General features: G+C 45.6%; 1 protein-coding gene across 1 annotated transcript; it reads right to left on the bottom strand.

Annotated features, from left to right (window-relative positions):
* Positions 1 to 297: 297 nt before the first annotated feature.
* Positions 298 to 25,741, bottom strand: LOC119890829 (kinesin-like protein KIFC3). The gene is given in 22 exon segments (XM_038702255.1): positions 298 to 1,394; positions 2,694 to 2,740; positions 3,648 to 3,767; positions 3,770 to 3,776; positions 3,916 to 4,062; positions 4,925 to 5,154; positions 5,257 to 5,386; positions 5,800 to 5,923; positions 7,237 to 7,367; positions 7,449 to 7,553; positions 8,706 to 8,887; positions 9,447 to 9,558; positions 9,884 to 10,014; positions 10,103 to 10,250; positions 15,805 to 15,972; positions 16,562 to 16,843; positions 18,789 to 18,938; positions 19,184 to 19,249; positions 19,709 to 19,800; positions 20,036 to 20,183; positions 20,888 to 21,030; positions 25,621 to 25,741. Coding segments are annotated over 22 exon segments (2,754 nt in total). The 5' UTR covers positions 25,703 to 25,741; the 3' UTR covers positions 298 to 1,385.
* Positions 25,742 to 26,952: the final 1,211 nt, after the last annotated feature.

Here is a 26,952-nt window from a genome sequence, read left to right on the forward strand (position 1 = left end):
ATTTTTACTTTACTGAAAGTACTTTTGTGGTCGGTCGAGCGCTGGAGTTTCCCGCCACTAGCCGCTGCGTTCTTCTTCACGGCGGCCATATTGATCCATGAGGCTGCAACACGCCCGACGTCAGACACAGACCTGTTGCTGCTGCTGAAAGACAGTTCAGTGTTAGGACGGGGATCAGTCTCGTGTCTGTGCGAGGTTAGCCTAGCTTAGCATAAAGACCGGTAGTTAAAAAACACACCTGCCAACACCTCCAGCGCTCACGACTTAATACGCATCTAAAAACACACAGACATGAGGTTCATTTCCCAAAAAGTTTTATTAACCAGCCTTTAAATATTTCACGGTTGGTCAACACAGACGCCAGAGTTACATGTTTGTTTGTTTTGGAGTGTTTATTAAAAAGTTAATACAAAAAAAAACAACAACTGTAGAAATCTACAGCTGCAACAAAGCAAGCAGACACAGCAGCGCATCACGTTTCTAAGCATTCCTGTTACAACTACGGCTAACTATCAGCTCCACCTGCGTCACGCCACGCTCAGCACCGGGTGTCTTCTGTCTGAGGTCAAAGGTCACCTGTGGCGTCCTACATTAGGTTATTAACAGAGGTGACCGGACGACAGCAGGAGCACATCGAGGAGAAACAGTCGACGAAACTTTGAGCGTCTTTCTGTTAAACTTTAACGAGCTGAAGGAAGACGAAGCTACGCCAGCTCGGCATGAAAACGAACAACAATCGAGTACAGGACAGCGTGTCCTCGTATTGCTCGCGTCTTATTGGACAGCTCGGGATCAGTGGAGTACCCTGTTTGGTTAAAGGAGGACCGCGAGGACACAAAGACAGCCTCTGTCAGGAAACTGCAGCAGAGGATTCAAAGACAAAAATCTAAAAACAGAAATCTTCATTTTGATCAAGATTAAACGTTCATGTGGTTTTCTCCACCAAAAAAACTGATTAAAGCAAATATAAATATAAAACCATATATTATAATCAACCACATCTGGAATCTGTTGGTTAGGAATTAATCTAGAAGTTAAAGTGCAACTTTACAAAGAAACAATAAAAGAAATACTGTGATTGGAAAGCGTATACTGTTTTCAGTTCAGACGGGAGGAGCTCGAAAACGTCCGCGGCTTCAGTGGTTTCTCATCAGTTTTTTTAAAACATCCGTCATCACAGCAAGAAGACTCGCAAGTCAAAACATTTGGCCACGTTCTCTGCTGACAGACGACAACAGGAGAGGGTTAATCCCGCCTCCGTCAGGGGGCGACGAGGGTAAGACATCCGGCGAGGGAGGAGAGAGGTGGCGTCCCGGCGAGGGAGAAGCCTCGGGGCGTTGGCTGACGCCCCGCGGTCGTCTTCCGGGTCACTCAGGCCGTCAGCTTCAGTCGTCCTGCAGAGAAAACCAGACAGTCAGTCAGTAGTCACGTGACCTGTCACACGGTCAGAGCATGTCCACACTGCTGCCGATAAATGTGAAAACTCCACGCCGGCAGTCAGTTTAACGTTTATACTAAAACCTCCTGCAGACGTGTCTCCGTCACGCTCTGTGAAAAATCTAAAAACCTCTCGAGCAACAAACTCATTCTCAGCTTCAGTCGTACTACAAATCAACAAGTTTTATTTACATGCTGACATTACTGGTAAATCATACATTAACAAAGTGTATTAACATTAATCGATAAAAGTGAAACAATTATCAAAGTGAAATATTCCAGTTCTATAAATTCAGTGGGATTTAAATTCCAACTGTATTTGGTAGTGATTAAATAGTTGCTGATGAAGTTTAAATCCTGAAATATTAGGATTCACAACTAAAATCCATGTATTTCAGGTTTAAAAAGGGGGGAGGGGCGTGTTTAAACAAGAATAGACTCACATGACCCAAATACTTTCTATTTTTATATATATATCGCTATGGTTACCTGCAGTTTAACACACAGTGTGCACAGTTAAACTATCCTGTTGTACTTAAACAAATACCAACAGTGTTTTCAGATTTATCTGTGTGGACATGGAGGTTCAAATCCCACAATCCATCCAGTTACTCACATCACCCACCACACTCCGAAGTCACAAGGAAAAGATTCAGGAATTAAATAGAAAGAAAAAAAAAACGTTCCATCAGTTTCTGTGCGTTCAGTTCACAGAGAGGATACGTTTAGCCTAGCTTAGCATAAAGACTGGAAGCAGAGGGAAACTGCTAGCCTAAAGAGAGAGAGAGAAAAAAATCCACCTTCCAGAAGCTTTGTTTGATTGTTTGATCTCTGAACTAAACCAGGTGACCGCAGGACGGACTGCAGACTAGCTGGTCAGCTCACAACAACTGAATCAGCAGATCTAGGCTAGCGGTTCCCCCCCGTTCACGTCCTTGCGCTAAGCTAAGCTAAACAAAACGTCGCACTGTCCCTTTAAAAGGCTGCAACGTCGACAGTTTTCCTTGTGACTCGAACTCGTGCACAGAAGGTTTAATAAGGACGAGACAGCAGGATTCGAACAGGCGACACAAACAGCACAGTCCGCGGGCTGTGTGGGCCCTGCGCACGGCCCTGCAGGCACACAGACAGAAGCAGGTGGAGCTCAGTGGTTAGAGGTGGGGGGTGTTAGATGGATGGAGGGAGGGGGAGGCACCATGCCATGCTGAGCGCTTCCATGCCAAGCTATCCACCAATCAGTATACACCCCCACCTACCTGCCCACCGTCCCCCACCAATGGGCTGGCTCTGTCTACCTGTCTGTCTGCAAACCAACCAATCAGACCACAGAGTGAGGACACAGAAGAAGAAGGAGGAGGAGGACAGACTGACAGCAGGGGTTGCTGGGAAAACCCTCCTCCACTCTCACAGTTCAGACCTGTGACGTTCAGGAGTTCTTGATTATAATTTACTTATAGTTTCCTTTTTATCTGCTTTGATTTCACAGCTGCAGATTCGTGTTGGGAGAAAAATGCCAACAAATATTTTACAATCATATTTTCTGATTCTGTTTCTTTTTTACGAAAATTTAAAAATAAAGAGAATTTTTCATGTAATCCTTTTTCAGTCATGTTTTTTGGTTCTGTCTTATTTGTCTTATTAAAAAATATATATATCATATTTTCATATTTTCTGTTATTGTCTTGTCTGAAAAAAAACATTTTGTAATATAAGTTTTCTTTTTCAGTCTCACATTTGTCTGATGATAGAAATGAGAATTTTTCACGTAATCCCTTTTCAATCAAATTTGTCTTATTTGTCATTTGTTGACATGACAAATAAGACAAAACCAGGAGATTTTATTTAAAAATGAGTAAATTATAAATTATTATTAGTAATTTTCAATTATATTCCTGGTTATGTCTAATTTGTCTGATAATAAAAATTACCATTTTAATTCAATTATTAATTTTTTTTAAAACCTTTTTCATAAAATTGTATTTTCTCCGTCTAATGATAAAAATAAAATTAGTTGCAGCTCCCAGGTGTAAATACCTGCACTATAATGTGTCGAGCTACAGACTCATTAAAATATTATATTAATGTTGATGAAGCAGAAGCGGGAAATAATCTATGAATAAAAACGGTGTTGTTGTTTTCGACACCGTCAACAAAACAGGTGAACGTGGAGGACGAGTTGGATAAAGGTTTTAACATTACAACACACACACCTGTGGACAGCTGGGACTGGGACCTCCTGCGGGAGCTGCTGGGAGTTCTGGAGGTGGAGGAGAGGGTGGAGCCGGCGCTGCTGGCCCGAGAGATGGGGAGCGGCACGGGGGTCACCGGGGAGAGTCCAGCTGAGGAGAGGTCAAAGGTCGACACACAGGACATTCAGTCTTTGATGTTTTATTTTAATTTCAGTACTTTTTTTTGTTTGTTTGTTTCATTTTTTGTACTTTATATTTTAACAATTTAACACCAGCCGGCGTCCGTTACCTCGACGCTGTCGTGGGTGGGCGAGGACGAGGTGGACGAGTTCTCGTGTCTCCTGGAGGACGAGGAGCTCAGCTCGATGCTGCGAACACGCTGAGCGAACTTCAGCGAGCAGACCGACTCGCTCATGTTGCTGGGCAGCGGAGACACCTGAACACAACACGGAGGGAAGCGGTCAGAAACCAACAGCTGGAACGGACCGCATCATCATCACCATCATCACCTGGAGCGCCCACACACCCAGGAGGTCTGTCAGTTCAAATCCTGTAAACTTTTATTGATTTCCCTTCAGATCAGGTCTCTGAAACTCTGCAGAGATCCATCAGACAGAAACTGAGGCTCACATGTCAAAGCAGCGCCGCGGAAACTCGTTTGTAACTCCAGCAGTTCACTGTACAGGTTATTACTCATGTCTGATTGGTTGCAAAGCTTTCAGAGGGCGGGGTTTACCTCACATGAGCCTGTCAGAGGGCCCAGAGAGAGGAGAGCTTTTAAATTTATGAATGTTTCAATCATATTTTCAGTTTTTAAAATCAAACTTATCTGATAATAAAAATTTATTTTGTCATTTAATCTCTGAAAAACAAACATTTAAAATCTTATCTTAAATATTTTTATTATCAGACAAATGAGACAAAAGCACAGAAAAAAATATATTTGTAATTTAGTAAATTTTAATTCACATGCCGTTTTTATCTAATTTGTCAGAAAATCTAAATAAATATTTTAAATGTAATAATAATTAATATTTTCTGGTTTTGTTTGATAATGAAAATAATCTTTCTCTAGTTTTGTCTAATTTGTCTGATAATTAAAAAAAAATATTTTGGGCTGGCGAGGCCTCCTTTTCTTGGCGATTAAACCCTGAAACACTAACCGTCACATGTTCACGTGCGTCTCAGACAGCTACTCTTTCCTCTGAACTGAAACCAGAGCTGGAAGTTAGAAAACTAAATACCCGTGAACGGGCTTCGTGGATCTGAACCCTTCGGCGTCGGCGGCCTGGACTCACCTGCACCATCATGAGCGTCTTGCTGTCTCCGCTCAGAGAGTCCTGCAGCAGGTAGGTGAGGCGGGAGTTCCTGAACGGCACGTGGGAGTGTTTGCTCCGCAGCGCGTTGATGACGTCACCGAGCGCCGACAGAGATTTGTTGATGCACTGAGCCTCTCTGAGGCGACTGCCCTCCGCCCCAGACTTAGCGATCCTCTCCGAGCCCGCCAGGTCCACCAGGTTCAGCTTACCTGCAAACGAAACACACCGAGCACGGCTCAGTACCAAAGTACAACAGAAAATCCTCCTGGAATAAACTGCCTGCGTCAGCTGGCGAGTAACCGTGCGTGTACCTTGCGTGCGGTTTCCAGTAGCAGTGTTGAATCCCGACACGGTGATGATGAGCAGAGCGTGAGAGCGAGAGCTGTGTTCGTTCAGGTTGGTGCAGGCGGTCGCTCTGTTCACGTGACCCAACTCAAACACCTGAGGACAGGCGGACACACAGCTGTGACTTTTTTCATCTATTTTCATTATTAAGTCATCGGTAACATTATTTTCTTGATTAATCAACAAATTATTTGATCCATAAAAGGACGACGTCCAAGTTATTAAATATTCTGTCTGACCAAAAGTCCAAAACATTAAAAGCAGTTGGGACTTTTTGGACTTTTTCATTGAAAAAGTGACGTAATAGTCGATCAAAACTGCAGCCAGATTATTTCTTTGATAACGTTATTTTCTTCCTTCCTTTTTGTCTGAAAGCTTTAATGAAAGATGATGTTTCCGAGGTCCAACAATGAACTTTAGGTTTATCGATTATCAGACAAAGACCAGGTTCCAGCAGCTGACTGGAGGCGTTTTACACTGAAAGGACGAGCGCAGCAGGAAGTCCTCACCCTGTTGATGTCCTCGGGGCTCTGGACGGTGAACTCGGTCAGTCCGGGGACGTAGAGCTGTCCGCTGCCGTCAGGGTTCATCTTGATGTCCAGCTTGTCGGTGGGATTCTCCCCCAGCAGGTTCCTGATCAACGACACAGACGTTTACAGCCTGCAGACTCTGACGCAGGGCTCACACAACACACCACCAGCAGATACATATTTATTAGGGGTGGTGGAAAAAATAAAAATATCAATAGAGCATAATCTCGCAATATTTTCCGTGGCAATACTGTATCGATACACGGACGCCAAGTATCGATCTTTTATTATATAAATTGTACCTGAGAATTTTACTTTCTGCGTTTTCTGTCCAGTAGAAAAAGTTTTCCTTTGGAATCATAATCTGAAGCTGGAAAAATTAATTCCAATACATGTGTTTAAAATCGCAATAATATCGTAATATCGTATCGAGACCTCTGGAGAGTCACACCCCTAATATTTATACGCTTATTATTTTACCCATAAAACCCGTGCAATACCTAAAAACTGCACTCGCTGGAGAAAATTTACTGAATACTCAGAACCTGCAGTTTTTCATGTACAGATAACTCAGGACAGCGGCAGTTCAGTGATGACGACACTCGGCCGGAGCTGCAGCAGAGTCAGATCCAGTTCCTCCACAGATGAAGCCGTCTGAAACTGATGACCTGACAGTTTAATCTGACTCAAGTTCTCAGAGTTCAGGTCCTTTTCTGCCAAAATCTGTCCGTCCAGCGCCCAGATGTTGAGCCCCGAGGGGCTTTAAACAGATGTTGTGTTACACAACAGCTGGAGATAAACAGATGACATTTAACACGACCCAGCTTTTACGTAACCGCTCTGAAGCTGCAGGAAATCTGCGCCCGGTTTGTTCTCAAGTGTTCCACCGTCACAGAAACACAAAATCCACCTTACAAAAGAGCTTTTCTCCAGCGCGGAAAATAAAACACACAAGTCGTGAAACCATCAGGTTTTAAGATAAAAACACAGTAATAAAATACAGTTAAAAGAGAAGAAAAATAACAGAAACTCTGGCTGTTCCGGAGCCTCGGGGCCCCGACTGCAAACGCTTCGTCCCTTTACACCCTCTGAGTATAGAGGCCATGAAGAGCCTTTAAAGTAATCAATCTAATTTTAAAATCCATTCTAAAACACACTGGGAGCCAGTTTAAAATGCTTCCACACTGCCGACATGTCGACGTGACTGTTCGGTAAAATTTAATCTGTCTTTTGACTTATTAGGCCGAAAGATCTTATTTTGCTATTTTCGGCCCATTAATTTCTTTGGCCGAACATTCGGTGCTTCACGGTTTTATTCCACACATTCTTCTTCCTGGTAAAAACGTGACGCCTACATTACCCACAATGCAACTCTGCCTCTGACAGCTGGGTGCGTCATGCTAGCAGCTTCCTCACCGCAGCGTCTCGTTGTAGATCTCCACCATGCTGACGGTGATCTTGTAGTCCCAGTCTGGAGCTTTCTCCGTCACCTCCGAGAACAGCAGGCGCAGCGCTCGCTGGTTGATGCCGGGGTCGTCCGCCACGCCCTGAACACACACACAGTTATTATTTCAGAGAAGCAGTAACAGAGTGTGGCGAGGGGAGCAGTAGGAGGAACCTCTTCTTACCTCCATGGTGTAGGTTTTCCCCGAGCCCGTCTGCCCGTAGGCGAAGATGCAGACGTTAAAGCCGTCGATACAGGAAGTGACCAAAGACTGGACCTCCTGAAACACCTGATGGACCAATCAGAGAGCAGAGAGGCTGTTGAGACCTGAGCATTTCTGGTTTTTGCAGCTTCTACTCCTACAGTTTCAGTAAAACCTCTGGTGTTTTCTCAGTGTTGTACTCTTATGCTCCGTTTGTGTCTGCGGCAACGGTCGGACGACGACACGACAACAGACGTTCCAGTTAAAGACGGCCGAGAGCTCCGCGACGACGTCACCACAAGTAGGGCTTGGACGACACGGCCAAAAATGTTATCACAATAAAAAGTTTTATATCTTTCGATATCGATAATTATCATCGTTAGTTCTTTCAAGTTTAAAGGTAGAAGAGTAAAATTAAGTTAAAGCTCGTTTCTGTTCTTTTTCCTCGACAAAAACAAACATCTAAGTCCTAATGTGAATGATTCAAGTGAATAAAATTAAACATTTATCATTATTGAAAAAATAATTCTATCACGATGATTATTGTTATTGTTTTGTTGTCCGGCCCTCAGGCTTCCTCAACATGTTACTAAGCTCTGACTTTTACCACGAAGCAGATTAGACTTTTCTTACTGTCTGTCGTTAATGTTCTGTGCTTGGAAAGCGTCTTTTCACACTGCAGCACATTCACCCACTCACAGCGATGGAACAGCCGCTGGTGGCCATGCTGGGACACGCAGACTGAAGCGCCTGGGGATCGAACCACCGATCTTCTGATCAACGGGCAACCCGCTCTACAGATTATCATTATCTAATATTATTGTTGGTATTTTTTTATTTTTTTATTTGCCACCTGAAATGTTTTAATCCTGGTTCAACCAAGTAAAGCACGTTTATATTTTTTAGACTTGGTCACGATTAAAACTCCTAATTTAAAGGTTCAGTCTGTGAGATTTAGTGTGATCTAGTGGTGAAGGTTGTGTTCAGTCTAACCATTCAAAGAGCGCAGGACAGCTACGCTGGCTGATATCTTATATTGCATTTCTGTCGATAGATCCTCAGAAATATTCCACACGGGACCTTTAAACTTGCTGCACCTGAGCTGCTGCAACAGTAAACGCTGTTCTAACAGAACATCTCCAGGACTATAATACACAGAGTCTCCACGGTCTAATTTACCTGCCCTGCTTAAGCGAGTAAATCAGCACAGGTGTGTGTTGTCATGTAAACGCCACCCACCTCTTCCTGTGTGGCGTGAGGAGGGAAGACTCTGTCCAGTTCAAAGGTCATGCTCTTGCCCTTGTTGGAGAGGTAGAGGACGGCGTCGTCGTCCGAGTCGAAGCTCAGCATGACTCTGGCGTCTGCGGAGTCCTGCTCCTCCTGGCTGACCGGCCGGACGCGGCAGAAAACACGGATGTTACCTGGGAGACGGAGCAGAAACATGGGCCAGGGCTTTAGTGTCTCTCTTTTGACTTCAACAAAACCTTCCTGTGTACGTGTTCACACCAAACTACAGTTAAAATATTCCACATTTTAGGGCCGGTCCTGGCATTTATTCTCGTATTGACTCGGTGCTCTCCTGTAGTCTGGAGAAGGCTTTGAACCAGCATGCAGCTCTTCATGTTGGGACAAAACATCCATTTTATATTATGAGTCTGTAACTTTTTTGAGGTTAAATAGCTGAGTTTCCCTGCCAGTCAGTCAGAACTGAAGAAGTCCTTTGGATGAGGGACGAAACGTCTTCCAGTATCTTCAACCAAGTCCAGTTGCCCTTTCGTTGGATAACTATGACCTGGATGACTGAGAATCTTCATAGACAACTTCCAGAGGGGTTTATTTAAAATCTGGCACTAATTAAACCTCAGAACGTCTGAACCCCTGGCTGCTGCCCTGCTTCTAACATCCTGTCAAACCGTTTTCAAACAGAAAACACAGGGAAACACAAAACGCTGACGTCCGAACGGGAAAAGAGTTTCAGACCTTTGAGTCGCACCAGCTCGTTGTGACATTTCTTCCTCAGGTTCATCTCTCGCTTGTATTTACGCAGCAGCTCCTGGTTGTTGTTGCTCACCTCGCTGATCACCTGACAGATCTGACACACACACACACACACACACACACACACAACACATGTAAACCCTCCCATCAGACAGAACTGGTTCTTTTAATTCCACCTGAAGGATCGACTTTCATAACCTGATCAAACGTGTGTCTCTGAATATCTGTCGACTACTTTGAGCTGTACACAGACGTGAACGTGGCTGCTGTCACTTTTTAATCTGTTTCCTGTCAAAAACATGGTCATCAAAAGCCATTCAAATCAAAATGTTTAACTCTAAAAAAACCTTTTAACAGACGCAGAACCAGCAGAAGGAAAAGCAGCAGCAGCTGGTCGCCTTCTGAGCATGCTCACTCACCTCCTGCTTGGCCTCTGTGATAGCTTTGTCCAGCATGAAGGGGAACTCCTGCACCTGCCTCTTCAGACAGTTGTAGTCACAGGTGAGGGTCCGGAGGGCCGGCTGCAGGCTCAGCAGGTTCATACGCACTCCTGTAACGCAGCAGCAACAACAACAACAGTCAGCAACACGAGCCCAAACCATGTGACGCAGGACGGCAAACAGGAAACAGCGTCTGACCCGCCAGGTTCTCGTGGACGGCCTTCATCTCGCTCTCGGCTCTGATGAACGCCTCCTCGATCACGCGGTTCTTCTCCTCCTCCAGGTTCTGCATCTCCACCTCCAGCTGACCCTGAGCCCGCTCCATCTCCCCTTCGTAGACCAGGATCTGAAGGAGGCAGCAGGACGTGATCAGAGAGGACAGACACGCTTACAGAGGACACGCAACGCCGGCTGCATTCAGACGACTCCGCATCAGCATCGGTGTAACTCTGCAGTTCACCTGCGTAACGGACTCATGGTTTTAGAAACCTGTTAAAGCCTTCGGCCTCGAGTATCTGTAGCACACTGCCTGAGCAGAAGAGACACTTTGATGACCAAGAACAGCGTGACGGTAGAGCAGAGCACATTTTAGATTTTTATATATTAAACATGTTGTAAGGTGGCGTTTAAAGACTGAGCTACTGATGGATTATATACACACACACTCTGATGCATGTTGAACCCAGTAAATAAACACCAACATGTCAGGCTTCAGTGACGTTGATCATCGGATTAATACATGAAGACAAATAAAAAAATAAAATAAAACGCACTTTAAGTCATTTTCTCAGAGTGGAGCAACAAAATGTAGCCGTGCATCAGCTAGTACATTATTTATATTCTACACTTCAAACATCATATACACATCTAACAACAACAGCAGCTGCTACAATAAGCCAGCTGGTCTCACTGGTGGACACACAGGTAAAGGTGATCACACAGGTGTACGAGGAGGCGGAGCCTGAAACACGGGAAGGAAGGCCACATTCACACTGCAGCCGAAAGCGACGGTTAATGTTTGTTTCCAACGTTTTAATCTGGCAGCAGACGTCATCTCTGTGTCCAGCGCAGAGGCAGAGCCCAAGGTGGGGTTAGCCTAGCTTAGCACAAAGACTGGAAGCAGATGGAAACTGTTAGCCTTTAACTCATTTCTGATCCCTGAAAATCTCTTCAATTTACATTATTAGACAGACAGTTTTTATTTTAACACAAAGGCATTCAATCCTGAATGACTTATTGTTCTGTGTCTGTAGTTATGTGTAAACCGTCCCTGGGTCCCGCTGTAGAAATACAAGTTATTGTTGTATAATAATAATAATAATAATAATAATAATAAGCAGACAGAGCAGCTGGTCATCGGTTGATCCTACAGTGAAATAATAAAACTCCTTCATTTAAATGTTAATTTTAGATCTGTAAATGTCTGTTTTGGTGACAAACATTTTTAACTTTTGAACCATGTAAGGTTTTTCACTCGACTTGACCTACTTAGATTTACAGAAGAACTAAAAACATGAGGCTGTTCTACAGTTTATTAACACCAATACAGTTAATTCAGCCAAATTAAAAAAGGAGTTTGGATCACGTCTGGTTTAACTTGAGGACAAATACAACGCTCATCACTTATTTAGGCTAATGAAACGGTGGATGTTGTGACCAGCTGAGTACAGAGCGGGACGCTGACCAACTGCTTAGCTGCACGTACAACATGTAGATCAGACATGCTAGCAGCTAGCTAGCTCCCCAGTCTTCCAGTCTTTGTGCTAAGCTAGGTTAGCACCGCATAGAAACACATGATGTGAGCACGTAAGAGAATAGATTGAATAAAATGAGCTTTAAACATGGTGGCAGTGTGAACACAGCCTAAATGGGACCCTACAGGGAGCACTGGGAGGGATTCACTGGGTTCATATCACAGACTGGAACATCCGAGTCTGACAGGCTCCAAAGCTTCCCAGTTAAACCAGTTCCTGATGTTCTTCATGACCACTTCAGCAGTAAACCTGTTTCAGAAGAGCTCAGATGAGCTGGTTCACTTTACAAAACTTGTTTTGGATCATTTGTTTGACTTTAACTTGATCAAATAAATAAATAAAACAAATTGAAACAACACTGAATATTCTCCGCACTCATTTATATTTTTAGATCCTGTGCTTCTTTATATTCTATTTACTAACTTTCTATTATTTTCTATCTCTGTCCAGTCGGGCTTCGTCAGCCTGCAGTTTATTTTCGGGCTGTTAAAAATGTAGAGATGCAGTGAAACCAGCCGAGCTCAGACGCCCGTTAGCTCTACTGACGTTACTGTAAACAGCATATTTCAATTAACAGTACAGGTGATTGAAATAAGCAACACTGAGGTTAGCAGAACAGCCTTGAGCACTTTTGTTTGTTTATGTCACCAGTGAATTATACTCATGCAACTTTACGTCCGCTCTATATCCATGACCCCCCTGAACTGGCTCTGCTTCCCCCCAGTTTGAGAACCACTGGCTTAATGCCGCACTTACATCAATCAATCCATGTATATTCGTCGCACCCTCAGGTTAAATACTGGCTGCTCTGCCTTACGGCTGGAGACTTTTGTTTTCGCCACTAGTCATCCTGAGGTGAAATCAAAGATCTAAAGACTTTGCTGAGATAATCCATCCACCTCACAGTTGTGGCAAATCAAGATGCTGATCAGACAGCATGGGGCTGGCCACGATAAAAGGCCTTGGGCTGGCCACGATAAAAGGCCTTGGGCTGGCCACGATAAAAGGCCTTGGGCTGGCCACGATAAAAGACCTAATCAGCATCAGATTGACAGATTTGGGAACAATATTTGAGAGAAATAGGCCTTTTGTGTACATACAGAAAGTCTTAGATCTCATGATGAATGGGGGCAAAAACAAAAGTGTTGCATTTATAATTTTGTTAAGTGAATGTTTTGATTTCCAAAATATGATTTCTCCTAAAATGACACCAGACCTGAACATCTGTTAAAATAAGTAAAGCAAAGATCCCTTTGGAGTAAAGGCAGTAATTATCTATTAGAAAGTATCAAGTTTCCATTAAGTACAAAATTATAATACAGGGGTTTCCCATTATTTCCTGCATTTCACAGCCAACGTTACAAATTTGCCATTTGCTTGTTAATCTAAATGTGTTTCTGGACTCCTGAAATCAAACCTGACCCTTGTGATCAATAACGCTCTGCTGGCTGAAGGAATACGTGTGGTTTACGTGGCAGCTTTGGAGCCTGAGCTCTCGGTCGGCAGAGAGGGTCACTCTCGCCACAATTAGAGAGGAGGGGGCGGGGCCAACCTTGGACAACCTGCGAACCACTTCGCTGTCGCCCCTGCCGACGGCCTTGGAGAGGAGGTCGCACAGACGGCCTCGATCGGCGAGCAGCTGCAGCCAAACGCGTGCAGAGAGAAGAAGGTTAAACTGACCTCAGGTCCGTCTATCACCATCTCACATTCATCCATTCATCTCATCACCTGCTTCAGGTGAGCCTCTCCACCCGGCTGCTGACGCTCTCAGTCACTCGTGGCGTTTAAACAAACAAGATTTTATTAACCCTCCATGTTTTTTTTTCCTACTTTAGGGAACATTTTACAATTTTTTCTTGAACCAATCAGGGGAAGAGTTCTGTGTGTCATTTCATTGGTTAAAAATGTCTCCTAGCTGGGGACAAACCTGGACTCAGACGAGGTGAGCTGCCTCCTGAATATCTATTATTTATTTATAATATTAACTCTGAGGTGATAAAGAAAAGGATTCCAGCGACCTGCTGAGCAGCGTGAAAGAAAACTGCGTCACCAACACATCAAAGTACTGCAGTATGTGTTAGTATTTTCAGTGTTTGTTATTTTAGTAATTGTTCCTTTATTTGGTTTTTTTACTTACCGTTTTGAGATAGATTTTTTTTTAATTAACACAAACTTTTACTTTATTTAATGAACTGCATAAAATTAATTGCTCTTTTGTAATTTATTTGTAGCTTTGGCAATATTGTTGTTTGACATTCATGCCAATAAAGCTGAATTGAATGTGCGTATTTGGAGGGATTTGTTGTTGTTTTTTTTACCTGCTGACTGAATGATATTTCCACGACGTGGCTTTTGTTTACAAGTTCTGGACCGTTTGAGTTTTTGTCGTTGTGAACGCAAACTGGAGCAGCTGGAGATCTGAAACAAGGCATCATCCTCTCATTGGTTCGAGTCAGAATCGGACCTTTAGGTGTGAACCCGCCCTAAAAGAAACCGTTTTGAGGGGGTCTCTGACCTCCAAACTAACAACTAGGACCCCAACATTAAGTATTTTTTTAAATAAATAAAGGTACCGTTTAAAAAAAGTTAAATTTAAATGTTAAACTTCTGTAATTTAAGTCAAAAAGTGAAACTTTTCCTGATTTATTACATTTAAAGTAAAATATTTCAAACCAGCTCATGGAAATCAAACCTCCAGTAACTCAAACTGTATTTAAATATTAGAATAAAGAATTTATAATGAAGAAATATCAAATTCTAATCAGCTAATTAGCTCAGAACACCTGCCTGTAAACACTCAGTCTGGTTCTGGTGCTTGTTGTAGAATTTTTCTTGGGACAGACTGAGACAGCAGCTCAGGCGAGCAGATTTCTGTGTGCTCTGGGAACTCACTGAGTCCAACTCACAGATTGTAATAGATTCCACTACGACGAAGCATTGGAGTCCAAACATCCGATAGATTTGTTGTTCTAGGTTAAGGCTATGACAGCAGAAAATAGTTTTCTTCTTACACTTATAATCTTTTATGCAAGTACTTATAAAGAGTGCTGTTCCTCCTTTTATTATGCCTTATATATTGTTTTAAATCTGGGACCAGTCAAGGATCTTTTGTTCCCCAAAACATAGATGCTCAGACTGTGTAAATGATCATGCAGCCCTTTGCTCTGGGCCAGACGTTAGTGACTGTCTTTGGAGACAGAACCTCTGGAGCAGCTGATTCTGTTGTAGCACTTCTCTGTTTATTCTCTTTTGTTAAATAAATTCTTCAAAGAACAATTGCTCAACCCCTCACCAGGAATATAATTTCCACGACAAAGGCCAGCTAAAGAAGAGCTACGAGGGAAACCTACAGGAACATAAAAGATGTTCTCCTTCAGATTTGGTGTTGGCATGTTGTCTTCTGGCTCTGTGTCTCCTTGGCCGGGCTCAATAAACTATGCTTCGTTAGGTCGTCATCAGTCTCCGAAACCTGAACCTGGCTCACAAGGAACTTTTCCACGCTATTTAAATTTTTGGAGATGCACCTGTGTAATATTTATTTTCTACGGCGCCCCTGAAGTCCCATAAGATGATTTAAAAAAATTTAATTTAAAAAAATCATCTTATGAGACTTCAGGGGCGCCGTAATTTTCTATTTATCTACGTTGTAAAATCTACAGTGTGCTCATGTTAGAATCCTGGAGGCTGTACTTCTGCTTCTCCTCGTCTCCTTTTACCTGAAACACGTCATTAATCCAACAGCAAAACGCTTCTAAACTCTCCTTAAAACTAGAAACAAGCTAATAAAACCTGAGCTCTGCTGCTGCTCTACAAAATGTGCCGGCTGTGGTTTTTGAGTCTGAGCAGGAGGAAACAGATGTGAAAACACTGAGGGAGCGTCTGCCTGTAACATCGACAGTATATGGTTTTCTCTTGTGATGGAGCTGGGATAGTAGTTTCCCCTTTCTTCCAGTCTTTGTGCTAAGTAATCTAAACACATCTTGGACCTGGTGTTTGTACTGGATACAGACACAAACACCTGATTTTGGAGAAGACCGAACGGGAGGATTTCTAAAAGCATTGCCTGCTAAGTTCCTGTCCCCGGCGGCAGAGTCCCTGTGAGGCTGGAAATTAGACGTGCAGGTGTGCAGCAGACTGACTGATTACCTGCGTCCTGAGCTGAGCGCAGGTCCTCTGAGACTCGTGCAGCTGCGTCTCCAGCTCTCTCAGCAGCTGCCTCTGCACGGACAGCTGCTCCTGCAGGCCGGCGTTCTTCGTCTGCAGCTCGGCCAGAGCTCTCTGAGAGTCGGCCGACTCCACCTCCTGAGTCACGTACTGAACGACAAAACAAGAACTCTGATTGGATTTCATGTTCATTCAACGTCTTGATACACAAATTCTCAGTTTTCTGATCTCCCAAAAATCCATCTGACTGTCTGATTAATGCCCAGAACGTGAAGGACTGAACGACTCTGCAGACATTGGCTTACATTTACATTTATTCATTTAGCTGACGCTTTTATCCAAAGCGATTTACAATTGCTGTACATGTCAGAGGCCTCTGGAGCAACGAGGGGTTAAGTGTCTTGCTCAGGGACACAATGGTGGATGGGTCACAGTGGAGGATTGAACCCAGGTCTCCCACACCAAAGGCAGGCATCTTATCTATACGCCATCACCACCCCGCTTAATCCGTGCATGCTGTTGATCGTATTCGGGATGTGGTTTTCACACGGAACTTGAGAAACCCGGGTGTTTGTTTTCCTCTCCAGGTTGATGTTCGGCTGAAGTTGTTTCAGGTGTTCGATGTTCTGAACCAACTAACAATGTTCAGGAACTGGATCCTCCCAAAACCAGATCAGAACCAGAATACGAGTGTCTGTCCCAATGACCCTCATATCTCGCCTGTCATTTAGTTCCTCACCTTGACTCTGGGGGGAGTGGCCACCCGCCTGGCGAGCTCCTCCTCACACTCCTGCAGTCGGAGGGTGAGTTTGTGCTCGGCCTCCCCCTGCCTCCGCCTCGACTCCTCCAGCTGTCTCCGGCCGTCGTCAAGCTGCCGGGTGGACTCGTCCAGCTGCCGGCGGAGACTCTCCACCCTGGAGGTTTTCTCCAGCAGCTCTCGCTCCAGCTCGGCCAGACGCCGCTCCCTCTGCCGGCCCTGGCTCTCCCAGCGAGACACCTCCCTCCGCAGGGCCTCCGCATCCTGCAGGACCACAGGAAAACACTCACTGTGAGGACGCGAGGACATTTCTACCTGGTCAAAAACAACATACGCAGCTAACAGTTATTTACTTTATCACGTCGATTATTTCCTAGGCTGCTGCCTGCGTCACCCGTGTCACCCAGCTGCCTGCGTTACCTACCCGGCTGCCTGCGTTACCCGTGTTACCCACCCGGCTGCCTGCGTTGCCTGTGTTACCCACCCGGCTGCCTGCGTTGCCTGTGTTACCCACCCGGCTGCCTGCGTTACCCCTGTAACCCGCGTTACCTGGCTGCCTGCGTTACCCCTGTAACCCGCGTTACCTGGCTGCCTGCGTTACCTACCTGGCTGCCTGCGTTACCTGCGTTACCTGGCTACCTGCGTTACCTGGCTGCCTGCGTTACCTACCTGGCTGCCTGCGTTACCTACCTGGCTGCCTGCGTTACCTACCTGGCTGCCTGCGTTACCTACCTGGCTGCGTTACCTGCGTTACCTGGCTGCCGGCTGCCTGCATTACCTGGCTACCTGCGTTACCTGCGTTACCTGGCTACCTGCGTTACCTGCGTTACCTGGCTGCCTGCGTTACCTGGCTGCCTGCGTTACCTGGCTGCCTGCGTTACCTGGCTGCCTGCGTTACCTGGCTGCCTGCGTTACCTGGCTGCCTGCGTTACCTGCGTTACCTGGCTGCCTGCGTTACCTGCGTTACCTGGCTGCCTGCGTTACCTGCGTTACCTGGCTGCCTGCGTTACCTGCGTTACCTGGCTGCCTGCGTTACCTGGCTGCCTGCGTTACCTGGCTGCCTGCGTTACCTGGCTGCCTGCGTTACCTGCGTTACCTGCGTTACCTGGCTGCCTGCGTTACCTGCGTTACCTGGCTGCCTGCGTTACCTGCGTTACCTGGCTGCCTGCGTTACCTGGCTGCCTGCGTTACCTGGCTGCCTGCGTTACCTGGCTGCCTGCGTTACCTGCGTTACCTGGCTGCCTGCGTTACCTGGCTGCCTGCGTTACCTGCGTTACCTGGCTGCCTGCGTTACCTGCGTTACCTGGCTGCCTGCGTTACCTGGCTGCCTGCGTTACCTGGCTGCCTGCGTTACCTGGCTGCCTGCGTTACCTGCGTTACCTGGCTGCCTGCGTTACCTGCGTTACCTGGCTGCCTGCGTTACCTGCGTTACCTGGCTGCCTGCGTTACCTGGCTGCCTGCGTTACCTGGCTGCCTGCGTTACCCGGCTGCCTGCGTTACCCAGCTGCCTGCGTTACCCAGCTGCCTGCGTTACCTACCTGGCTGCCTGCGTTACCCGTGTAACCCGCATTACCCGCATTACCCGGCTGCCTGCGTTACCCGTGTTACCCACCTGGCTGCCTGCGTTGCCTGTGTTACCTACCTGGCTGCCTATGTTACCCGTGTTACCCAGCTGCCTGCGTTACCTACCTGGCTGCCTGCGTTACCCGTGTAACCCGCATTACCCGGCTGCCTGCGTTACCCGTGTAACCCGCATTACCCGGCTGCCTGCGTTACCCGTGTTACCCACCTGGCTGCCTGCGTTGCCTGCGTTACCCGGCTGCCTGCGATACCTGCGTAACTCGCGTTGCCCAGCTGGCTACGTTACCCCTGTAACCCGCGTTACCTACCTGGCTGCCTGCGTTACCTGGCTGCCGGCTGCCTGCGTTACCTGGCTACCTGCGTTACCTGCGTTACCTGGCTGCCTGCGTTACCTGCGTTACCTGGCTGCCTGCGTTACCTGCGTTACCTGGCTGCCTGCGTTACCTGCGTTACCTGGCTGCCTGCGTTACCTGCGTTACCTGGCTGCCTGCGTTACCTGCGTTACCTGGCTGCCTGCGTTACCTGCGTTACCTGGCTGACTGCGTTACCTGGCGTTACCTGGCTGCCTGCGTTACCTGGCGTTACCTGGCTGCCTGCGTTACCTGCGTTACCTGGCTGCCTGCGTTACCTGGCTGTGAGGGCAGTGGCTGCAGCTGCAGGTCTCTGCAGCAGCGTCGAGGCTCTGAAGCTCTGAGCTCCTGCATGACTTCAGCTCCTGCTTCAGACGCTGGTTCTCCACCACCAGCAGCTCCAGCTGCTTCTCCAGGTCTGTCGCCCCCTACAGGACACACGCTCTTTATTAGTCTTCTAAATTTACTGGTTTCCACTTTAAGACCTTTTACACCATCGTAACAGAACACAACAACCTGTGGTCTTGTATGACTTGAATTATTTGCCGGATAGATATATTTTATTTCTTGCATCGCAGTTGCATGTGTCTGTGTGAGTGTGTATTTATATTCATATTCAGGCGGTGTTTTTTTTCCCAGGGTTCCTCAGGAATGTGGTCCAGCAGGGTCTCACCAGTTCAGAGCGAAGTCTCTCCACCTCCTGAGTCTGATTCAACAGCTTCTCCTCCAGCTCCTCCACCTGCAAACATAACAACATTTAATAAAACTTACTCGTGCTGTGTACTTAACTGACCCTCACCCAGTTCATCACACCTGTAGGACTCCAGTTTGCAATTTGACCTTAATTAATGCAGTTTTAGAAAAAAACATCGTCTTCTTGCCGTCAGTAAACCTGCTCCGACACGTTCAACCTTTAACACACAGTTCACTTCTCAACAAACCTAATTAAACCTAAAACAGGTAGCTGCAGGTCAGACTGACGGACGGGTTTCACTAATACAATAAATCTGTCAAACTGGTTTCATATGTGATGCTGATCAGTCTGACAGGTGATGCATCACCTGTGATTCTTCACCACAGTGAAAGTTGTTGCACAGCCTCAAGGTTCAATCAGTGTTTGTTCACAGAATCCGAACAACCAACATCACACACTCCCGTCTGCAGCTACACAGGTGAGACGCGTTTCCTGTCGACGTACCTGTGTGCGCAGCCGAGTAACGAGCTGCTCTTCTTCTTCTGGACAGCTGAGACGAGCTGAGGGTTGGTCACCTGGCTGCAACGCCCTCACACCTGTAAACACACGCACACACCATTATTGTCAACAGTTCACAGTAAGTTTAGCAGAGAATAAACTTAACAACGTAACCTGTGTTTTTGCGCACACAGGAGCGACATGAGCTGGCGCCAGATGGACACACTAGTTCGCCAACAAAGGCAGAAGACCTCCTGTCGGTGTCTGTCCTCAACACAGCTACAGAACATGTGGATGGATTCAGACTGACCGCACAGCTGGATCTGCTCTCACCGTTGGGTGAAGTCGACGTCTGAACGCCTCCACCGACACACGTCTTCTCCTGAACGCTCTGCTGCTGCAGCTGCTGGACCAGCAGGTGACGAGCGACTTCTTCAGAGCGAAGACGAGCCTGAAACTCACACACTTTGTCCTGTAGAGTCTGAACACACAGAAACATTTATTCAGTCGAGTGGATCTCAGACTGACGAGCTAAGATATTGTGATAGCACACATCTACAGCTCTACGACAGCCGGTAAGAAAGAGAAGGAAGAGGACACGAAGCTCTGAGTGAAAGCAGCAGAAACTACGAGGCAGCGAGAAGCAGAATGAAGGTTTTTACGTTGGCATTAGTCCACCAGCAAGACCAGGTGACCCTCTGCAGACGGCGTGAAGAGATGCAGGACAGCACAAAGAGAGGAAGCGACCAAGACAGATGGACAGATAGAAGGAACAGACTCAATAAGCAGTTTCACATATTACTACAAACATCACCTGACCAATCACAGTGCGAGGCTGCTCTGAGGTCACTTTAAGTCAATATTGACACTGAATTCAATTCAGTAAACTTGGCAAGAAGGTCACTCAGCGTCGTCTCTCTGCTTGTAGGTCTCCGATACGTTTACATGGTACCGTGAACCAGATCTTACAGCTCGAGTGCTGCAGCAGCGAGTGTGTGAGGAACATCATGCAGAGTAACTAAAACATCAGAGCGGATCAACAGTGATGTCCCAGATGTGATGAGCAGGTCGACAGGAAGTCGTCCCGAGGGGTAAACACAGTTTGTGCTGAGGTCAGCACACACACACACACACACACACACACACAGTATCTGCAGGGTGAACAGCGTGTGTGCGCGTTGTTACCTGGATGAGCAGCTGCTGGCTGGGTGCGTTTGTTTCGGACAGCTCTGCGGTCAGAGACGGGCGCTGTGAGAAGGCGGCGGTGGGCAGAGACAGGAAAGAGCCATCGTCTTCACCATCACTCATCAGGAAGTCCACTGAGCTCGCTGCGACACACAGAGACAGCAAAGCTTTCAGTTAAAGTTTGAATGCGACAGCCGGAGAGTTCCTGCAGCAGCGAGTTCCTGAAGAGTTTGTTTTTAGGGTTCTGATAGCAACAATAAAACCAACTGTTCCTCCTCTGAACCCGCTCTGGAGACAGGAAGTACTCTTTTAAAACCAGACCCGGTCCGTCCTGCAGTCTCCATTTCTGGCAACCGAGCGGACCCATAAAGACCTCCACCCACGAACACATTCAGATTCATTCAAACACGACTCGGAGATGCTGTGGAACCCGTTACGTGCCGTTATCATAGAAGTAATAATCTATAAACACCTGTCTAAACTCGTCAGCTTTATCAGACGGTCCTGTGCCGTTATCAGCTGCTCCACAAACAAACTGACACAAATCAAAAGCAAAACAAACTGAAGTTTTAACACCACATTCCTGAATGTCGGCGTGCTGACAGAGGGCCGACCAGGGGCCACTAAAGACAGCGCGGTTTGCCTACACGGCGAGCTGCCACCCTGTTAACCTTTCTACTTCATGCTTCCAGGCAGACGTTCCAATTTTACACCATCAGATTTAACGTACTTCTGATCACATGTTTGTTTTTGTTTTTTTTACAGAAACGCTACGTTCAAGTTATGGTGTCGCGACCTCAGATTCAGACGAGTGTTTCCAGACCAAATAACTTCAACGTTCACAACGATGACCTTCACCTGTTTGCACTGTCGGTGTAAATGTGATGGATTTGTCTACAGAGACCTGGTTCCAGGATGGTCCCAATTCCTGTTGTGAAGTCTGACTTCAGTGTGTGTTCATGTGCTCTTAAGTCAGAATGTGGAATCAACACGGACGCTGCTACAAAGATGTGTTGGATTAGATCAGAGCAGATAAACAACACGCAGACATCCAGTTCACTCTGCATGGACAGCGAACTAACCGTTACAACCAGAATACACATTTGCTAAAAATGTAATTGCAATGTGTGATTTTGCAGAAATCACACATTGCAATTACATTAGTGAAAGACTTCTATTACGAAACTCGCTCTGTGGCGCAGTTTGTCCGTTTGGGCTACAGTAGAAACACGGCGGTGCAGCATGGTGACCTCCATGTAAGAGGAGCCGCGGTGTCTGTAGATAGAAATGTCTCATTCTAAGGTAATAAAAACATAACGGGTCATTGTGTAAGAACTGAGAACATAGTTATGGATATTATATATTGGATTTCTGTCAATAGATCCTCAGAAATATTACAGACTGGCCCTTTAACCACGTCCGACTGCCGACTCAACATAAAGACTGCAGGGTGAGACGCTGGTAGATCTTTATTGTCATTGCATGTGTTCATACAAAGAAATTCTGTTGAAGCGATCTCATCTTAGCCGCTTATAGTAACAATAGATAGAGTAAAACATATACACATATATATATATATAGTACAGAGGTCATTGGTCATCAATTATTGCACTTAGCCACGAGAAATGTTCTTACTCATAACCTTAAAAAAGATTCTTAAAAGGTTCAGTGTGAAATATTTCTGAGGATCTATCGACAGAAATGCAATCTAAGATCCATAACTATGTTTTCAGTGGTGCGTAAAGACCTTACATAATAAAGCATTATGTTTTCATTACCTTAGAAGGAGACATTTATATCTCAATAACCGCGGGTCCCCCCTTTCATGGACGTCGCCTTTTGCATTTCCCCAGTGTCTCCAGACATTTAGAGGAATCACGTTTTCTGGGCTCTTTCACAGGTGTGTCAAGCAGCTACAGACTCTTTTAATGTTGTTCAGAGTTTTTCAAAGTAAAAGCTCAGTTCAACTTCAAATAGAAGATTGCAATAAAACAAGCTTTCCCGCGTTTTTATTTTGTAGGCAAAACCACTAAAGAGGAAGTGATTATGTGAGTAACTGTTGCTGTCATGACTGAGATCTATTTCAGCAGCCATCAAAGTATTTATTTATTATTTATATTTATATATATTCTGCCGCTATCAAAGTAACGTAATCTGGCAGCAGGCCTGATATTACTGTTGGCGGGCAGTTTTGGCGAGGGTCCATAATCACAGAGAGAATGAACGTGTTTCCATTGTCAATGTATGTATAAACTTTATCTAACGTGTGGTTTATGATGGACTGTGGTGCAGAAACAGTGACAGTGTTTCACACTCTTGGCTAACTGTCAGAGGCAAAGTCACAGTAACATATGGTTTTAGTGAGTAAATATAATTTCTTAATAAATCTGCCTAAAGAAACCTAATTTCTTGACTGGCTGTCTCAGAAGAGACATATTTTGTGCTGTGTCAGCCACCGTAGCTGTCCTACGCTCTTTGAAAGGTTAGAGGGCAGTGGTAGGCTGGACAGATGGCTGCAATTCACAACCCTCGCCACTAGATGCCACTAAATCTCACACACTGAACCTTTAAATATAAAATATGAACTTGAATATAAAATAGGAGAATAAAAAAATGTATTAAAAATATACTAAAGAAAAACGCTGGTGGAGCGTTGTCGGTGAAATGTGCTGAACTTAACGGACCTCCTGATGTACAGAAATGCAAGTCTCTTAAGGAGAAATCAAACCAACAGAATCCATAAGCAGATTTGTGATCAGTGAATAGCGAGGTTGCAACCTGAGATCCGTTCCTGAATCTGCTCCCAGCTCCTTCTGGTCCTGGGTAAACCTGCACTCCTCCTGAATACCATGGAAACCAGTCCTACCAGATAACAGGTGATAACAGCCGCTGACACGTTAACCTGCTGAAGCTGTGTATGTGTGTGTTTCAGTGTGTGGTCACACGCTTTCTACGAGGCCTCAAATCTTATCGAGCGGAGAACAATCTGCCCTCTGTGGGAACAATCTGAGCATTAAACAGACTTAACTTACCAGCAGTGTTCAGACCTGCACACGTGGACTCAAACTGAGGGGAAACCTGAACTAAGCCGCCACACAGGATTACACACACACACACACACACACGAGAGAACGCTGTGTGTTTACCGTTTCTAGGTTACACAGAAAATGCTGAAAAACACGGATGTGAGAATGTTTTTTTTCTCTAAAAGTTTTCTTCACCGTCACCTTCCTCAACCTTTAACCAGACTGAGTGGTGTGAAGACGTCGCTTTGAACTAAAGAAACTACTGTTCTATGATCACAAATGATCAATAACTCTCAAGGCTAATCAAGGCTGGGTAAGGGACCTTAAAAGTTGAGGATGAACTGAGTCTGCAGCCTTTGATCAGGTTGCTACTGACGGAATCACTTTCAGCTTCATTTGATGAATGAAAAAAAAGGCGAGAGGAAAATATTTCCAGTCAGAAGTGAAGCCGCTGCAGAGCCTTAAACCTGCGTCCTCTCCAGCAGCCAGCAGCACCAATCGGCCAAACTCGAGGCTTCAAAACGGCAATCCACAAACCAACAGGTGACGTCACCATGACTACGTCCACTTCTCATATAGAGTCTGTGGTTGCAGCCTTAAAGTAAGGAGTTGAAGCATCTCGGGGTCTGGTTCACCAGCGAGGGTGAAGTGGAGCGCGAGATGGTTTGGCGGATCAATGCAGCGTCAGCAGTACTGCAGCGCTGTAACGGGCTGGTGTTTTGAACAGACTCACAGACGCCGTTAGCTGACAAAACAAGTCCTTTTAAGACGCCATCTTGGACTTTCTGACACTTTCGACCAACTGATTAATTGAGAAAATAATCGGCTCATTAATCAACGAGGACAGTAACAAAATATAACCAAGATCTAAAGGAAACAAATTCAACATTTACCTGCACATGTAGGCACCAACTCATCCCTCATCATAAACCAGACTCAGTTCATTAAGAAACTTTAAAACTAAAACTATAAGGCTCTTATTTTTCCCCTACATGTAAAAAGGTTCCTCTAGTAAAGCTCTGTCACCACTTCTAATCCAACTGAGGGCTCAAACTAACGATTATTTTCTGCAGACTATCGTCTCAAACCGATCATTTTGTCAGAAAACAGAGAGAAACGTCCATTGAGGTTTCGTTCTGTCCGACCAGCAGCCCAAAACCCCAAAGACCAGTTTCAGTTTAATGAGATATAAAACACAGAAAAGTAGAAAATCCGAGAAATTTGAGAAACACCTGATTCCTAAAACAGCTGCTGACTAATTGCTGCAGCTCTGAACTTCTTAAATTTTGGCATAAATGCTGGTGGTTTTTATGGTAAACTGCAGATGTAAGAAAAACACCGTGAAGAAGAAACTCAGCTGTAGAAAGAAAAGCATGAGCACTGAATCTCTCTCTCTCTCTGACAAAAGCTCCAGTGTTGTTCACCTGATCTGTCGTCTCTCGGGACGCCGGCTGTAAAACGATCAGCTGAGAAAAGCAAACAGAGCGAGCAGAAATAAAGAAACTGGTTTTCAGCTCACCTGTTCGACCGTCACACACACTCCTGCTTCCTCTCGGTGCCGAGCTCCATTCATTCCTCTCAGGTATGACTCACCTCTCCTCCCTCTCTGATGTCAGAACAAAAATGCAGCCACGCTGGTGGAGTTTTTTTTTTTTTTTTGGTTTAAAGCTCCTTCCCTTCCTCTGCGACAACAGACGTCTGACTCACCGTCCAATGAGATGTCTGTCTTCCAGAGCTCCTGCAGGCAGGGGGCGTGGCTGAGGTCCCAGGTCTTTCTTGTGCTGAACATGACCGCCGGGCTGAGCAGAGCGCTGGACCGCTGGACCGGCTGCAGGAACACAGGAAGCAGAAAGAGCATTAGACCCGTCTTTTCACAATAAAACCGGAATCAATTTACCAAGAGGGAAAGTGCTCGTAAAGGACTTGGCTGTGAAAAGCCTGGTAGGATTATCAATCGATCAGCCGGCTGCAAATAGATCTGCTCACATGTGCAGAGTGAATCTTCTCCCTCTGAGCCAGGGGTCAAAGTCCGACAAAATCACAACACCTGCGTCCCCCCAAGAGCCTCCCGTCACCCCCCTTACAACTACAATTCACACAATGCTTTGTGCATGTAAAACAGGAAGTGTCTTGTTGCCATGGAGTCAGGGACAGACTTTTAGGCTGAGTTCGAAAAGGATAAATACGGCGTCTCAGAAGGCGTTTAACAGGACAGCGAGGCAGCGAGCGCTGTTCTCTTGCGATGCCTTCAAACCGACCCTGTAACGGTCAGTTTTGAAGGCAGCATCGATGCTGCCTATTACCCATAAATCTGTGCGCCTACAGTAGCTCACGGAGAATGGGCAAGATGGCGAACCAAAAAAAGACGAATTCAGCCTACAAATATAAGTTTTTAATAAAGTTTTCACTTTGATTTTTGAAAAGTTAGCGGGAGCTAAACACTGGACTCATCATATCCGGACGTGACGGTTACTAACCAACCGAGTTTGTTCAGTAGGATTTCTGAGGCGTCCATTTGCCTATTAAACACCTGACGCTAAGGCTAGTAACCGACAACCAGTACAGACGCCAGACGGCGTGCTGACATCACACGTTTCCATAAATGCTTTCTGTTTGGAACAAAGCCGACCGATACATCAGTGTGCAGATATTATCGGCTGACATAAATATAAATCAGTATCGTGTTGATAACAGCAGATAAAATGACAACAAACAAAACAGAGACGAAGACGGATCCAATTCAATCACGTTATGAGTGTTGTCGTTGCACTGTTTGTCCACCAGAGGGCGCTCTGCAGCAGCACAGCAATCAGCTGACATGATCAGCTGTTCTTCAGTTCTAAGTGCTATTTATAACAATGAAAAGTTAATTTTAAAACGGCATGTTATCTTGGTGAGATCTCATAACTACACATAAATAAAGTTTCTGAAAAAAAAAAAACCCCAGGAGATCAGCAGATATCGGATTTAAAAATCCTCAAATATCAAAATCAGTATCAGTCTTAAAATCCCATCTCTGTCAGCTGTAGTTTGTTACTG

This window comes from Micropterus salmoides, unplaced genomic scaffold (assembly GCF_014851395.1).
Source record: "Micropterus salmoides isolate LMB-PRFRI ecotype aquatic unplaced genomic scaffold, ASM1485139v1 Ms_hic_scaffold_6, whole genome shotgun sequence".
Lineage (NCBI taxonomy): Eukaryota > Metazoa > Chordata > Actinopteri > Centrarchiformes > Centrarchidae > Micropterus > Micropterus salmoides.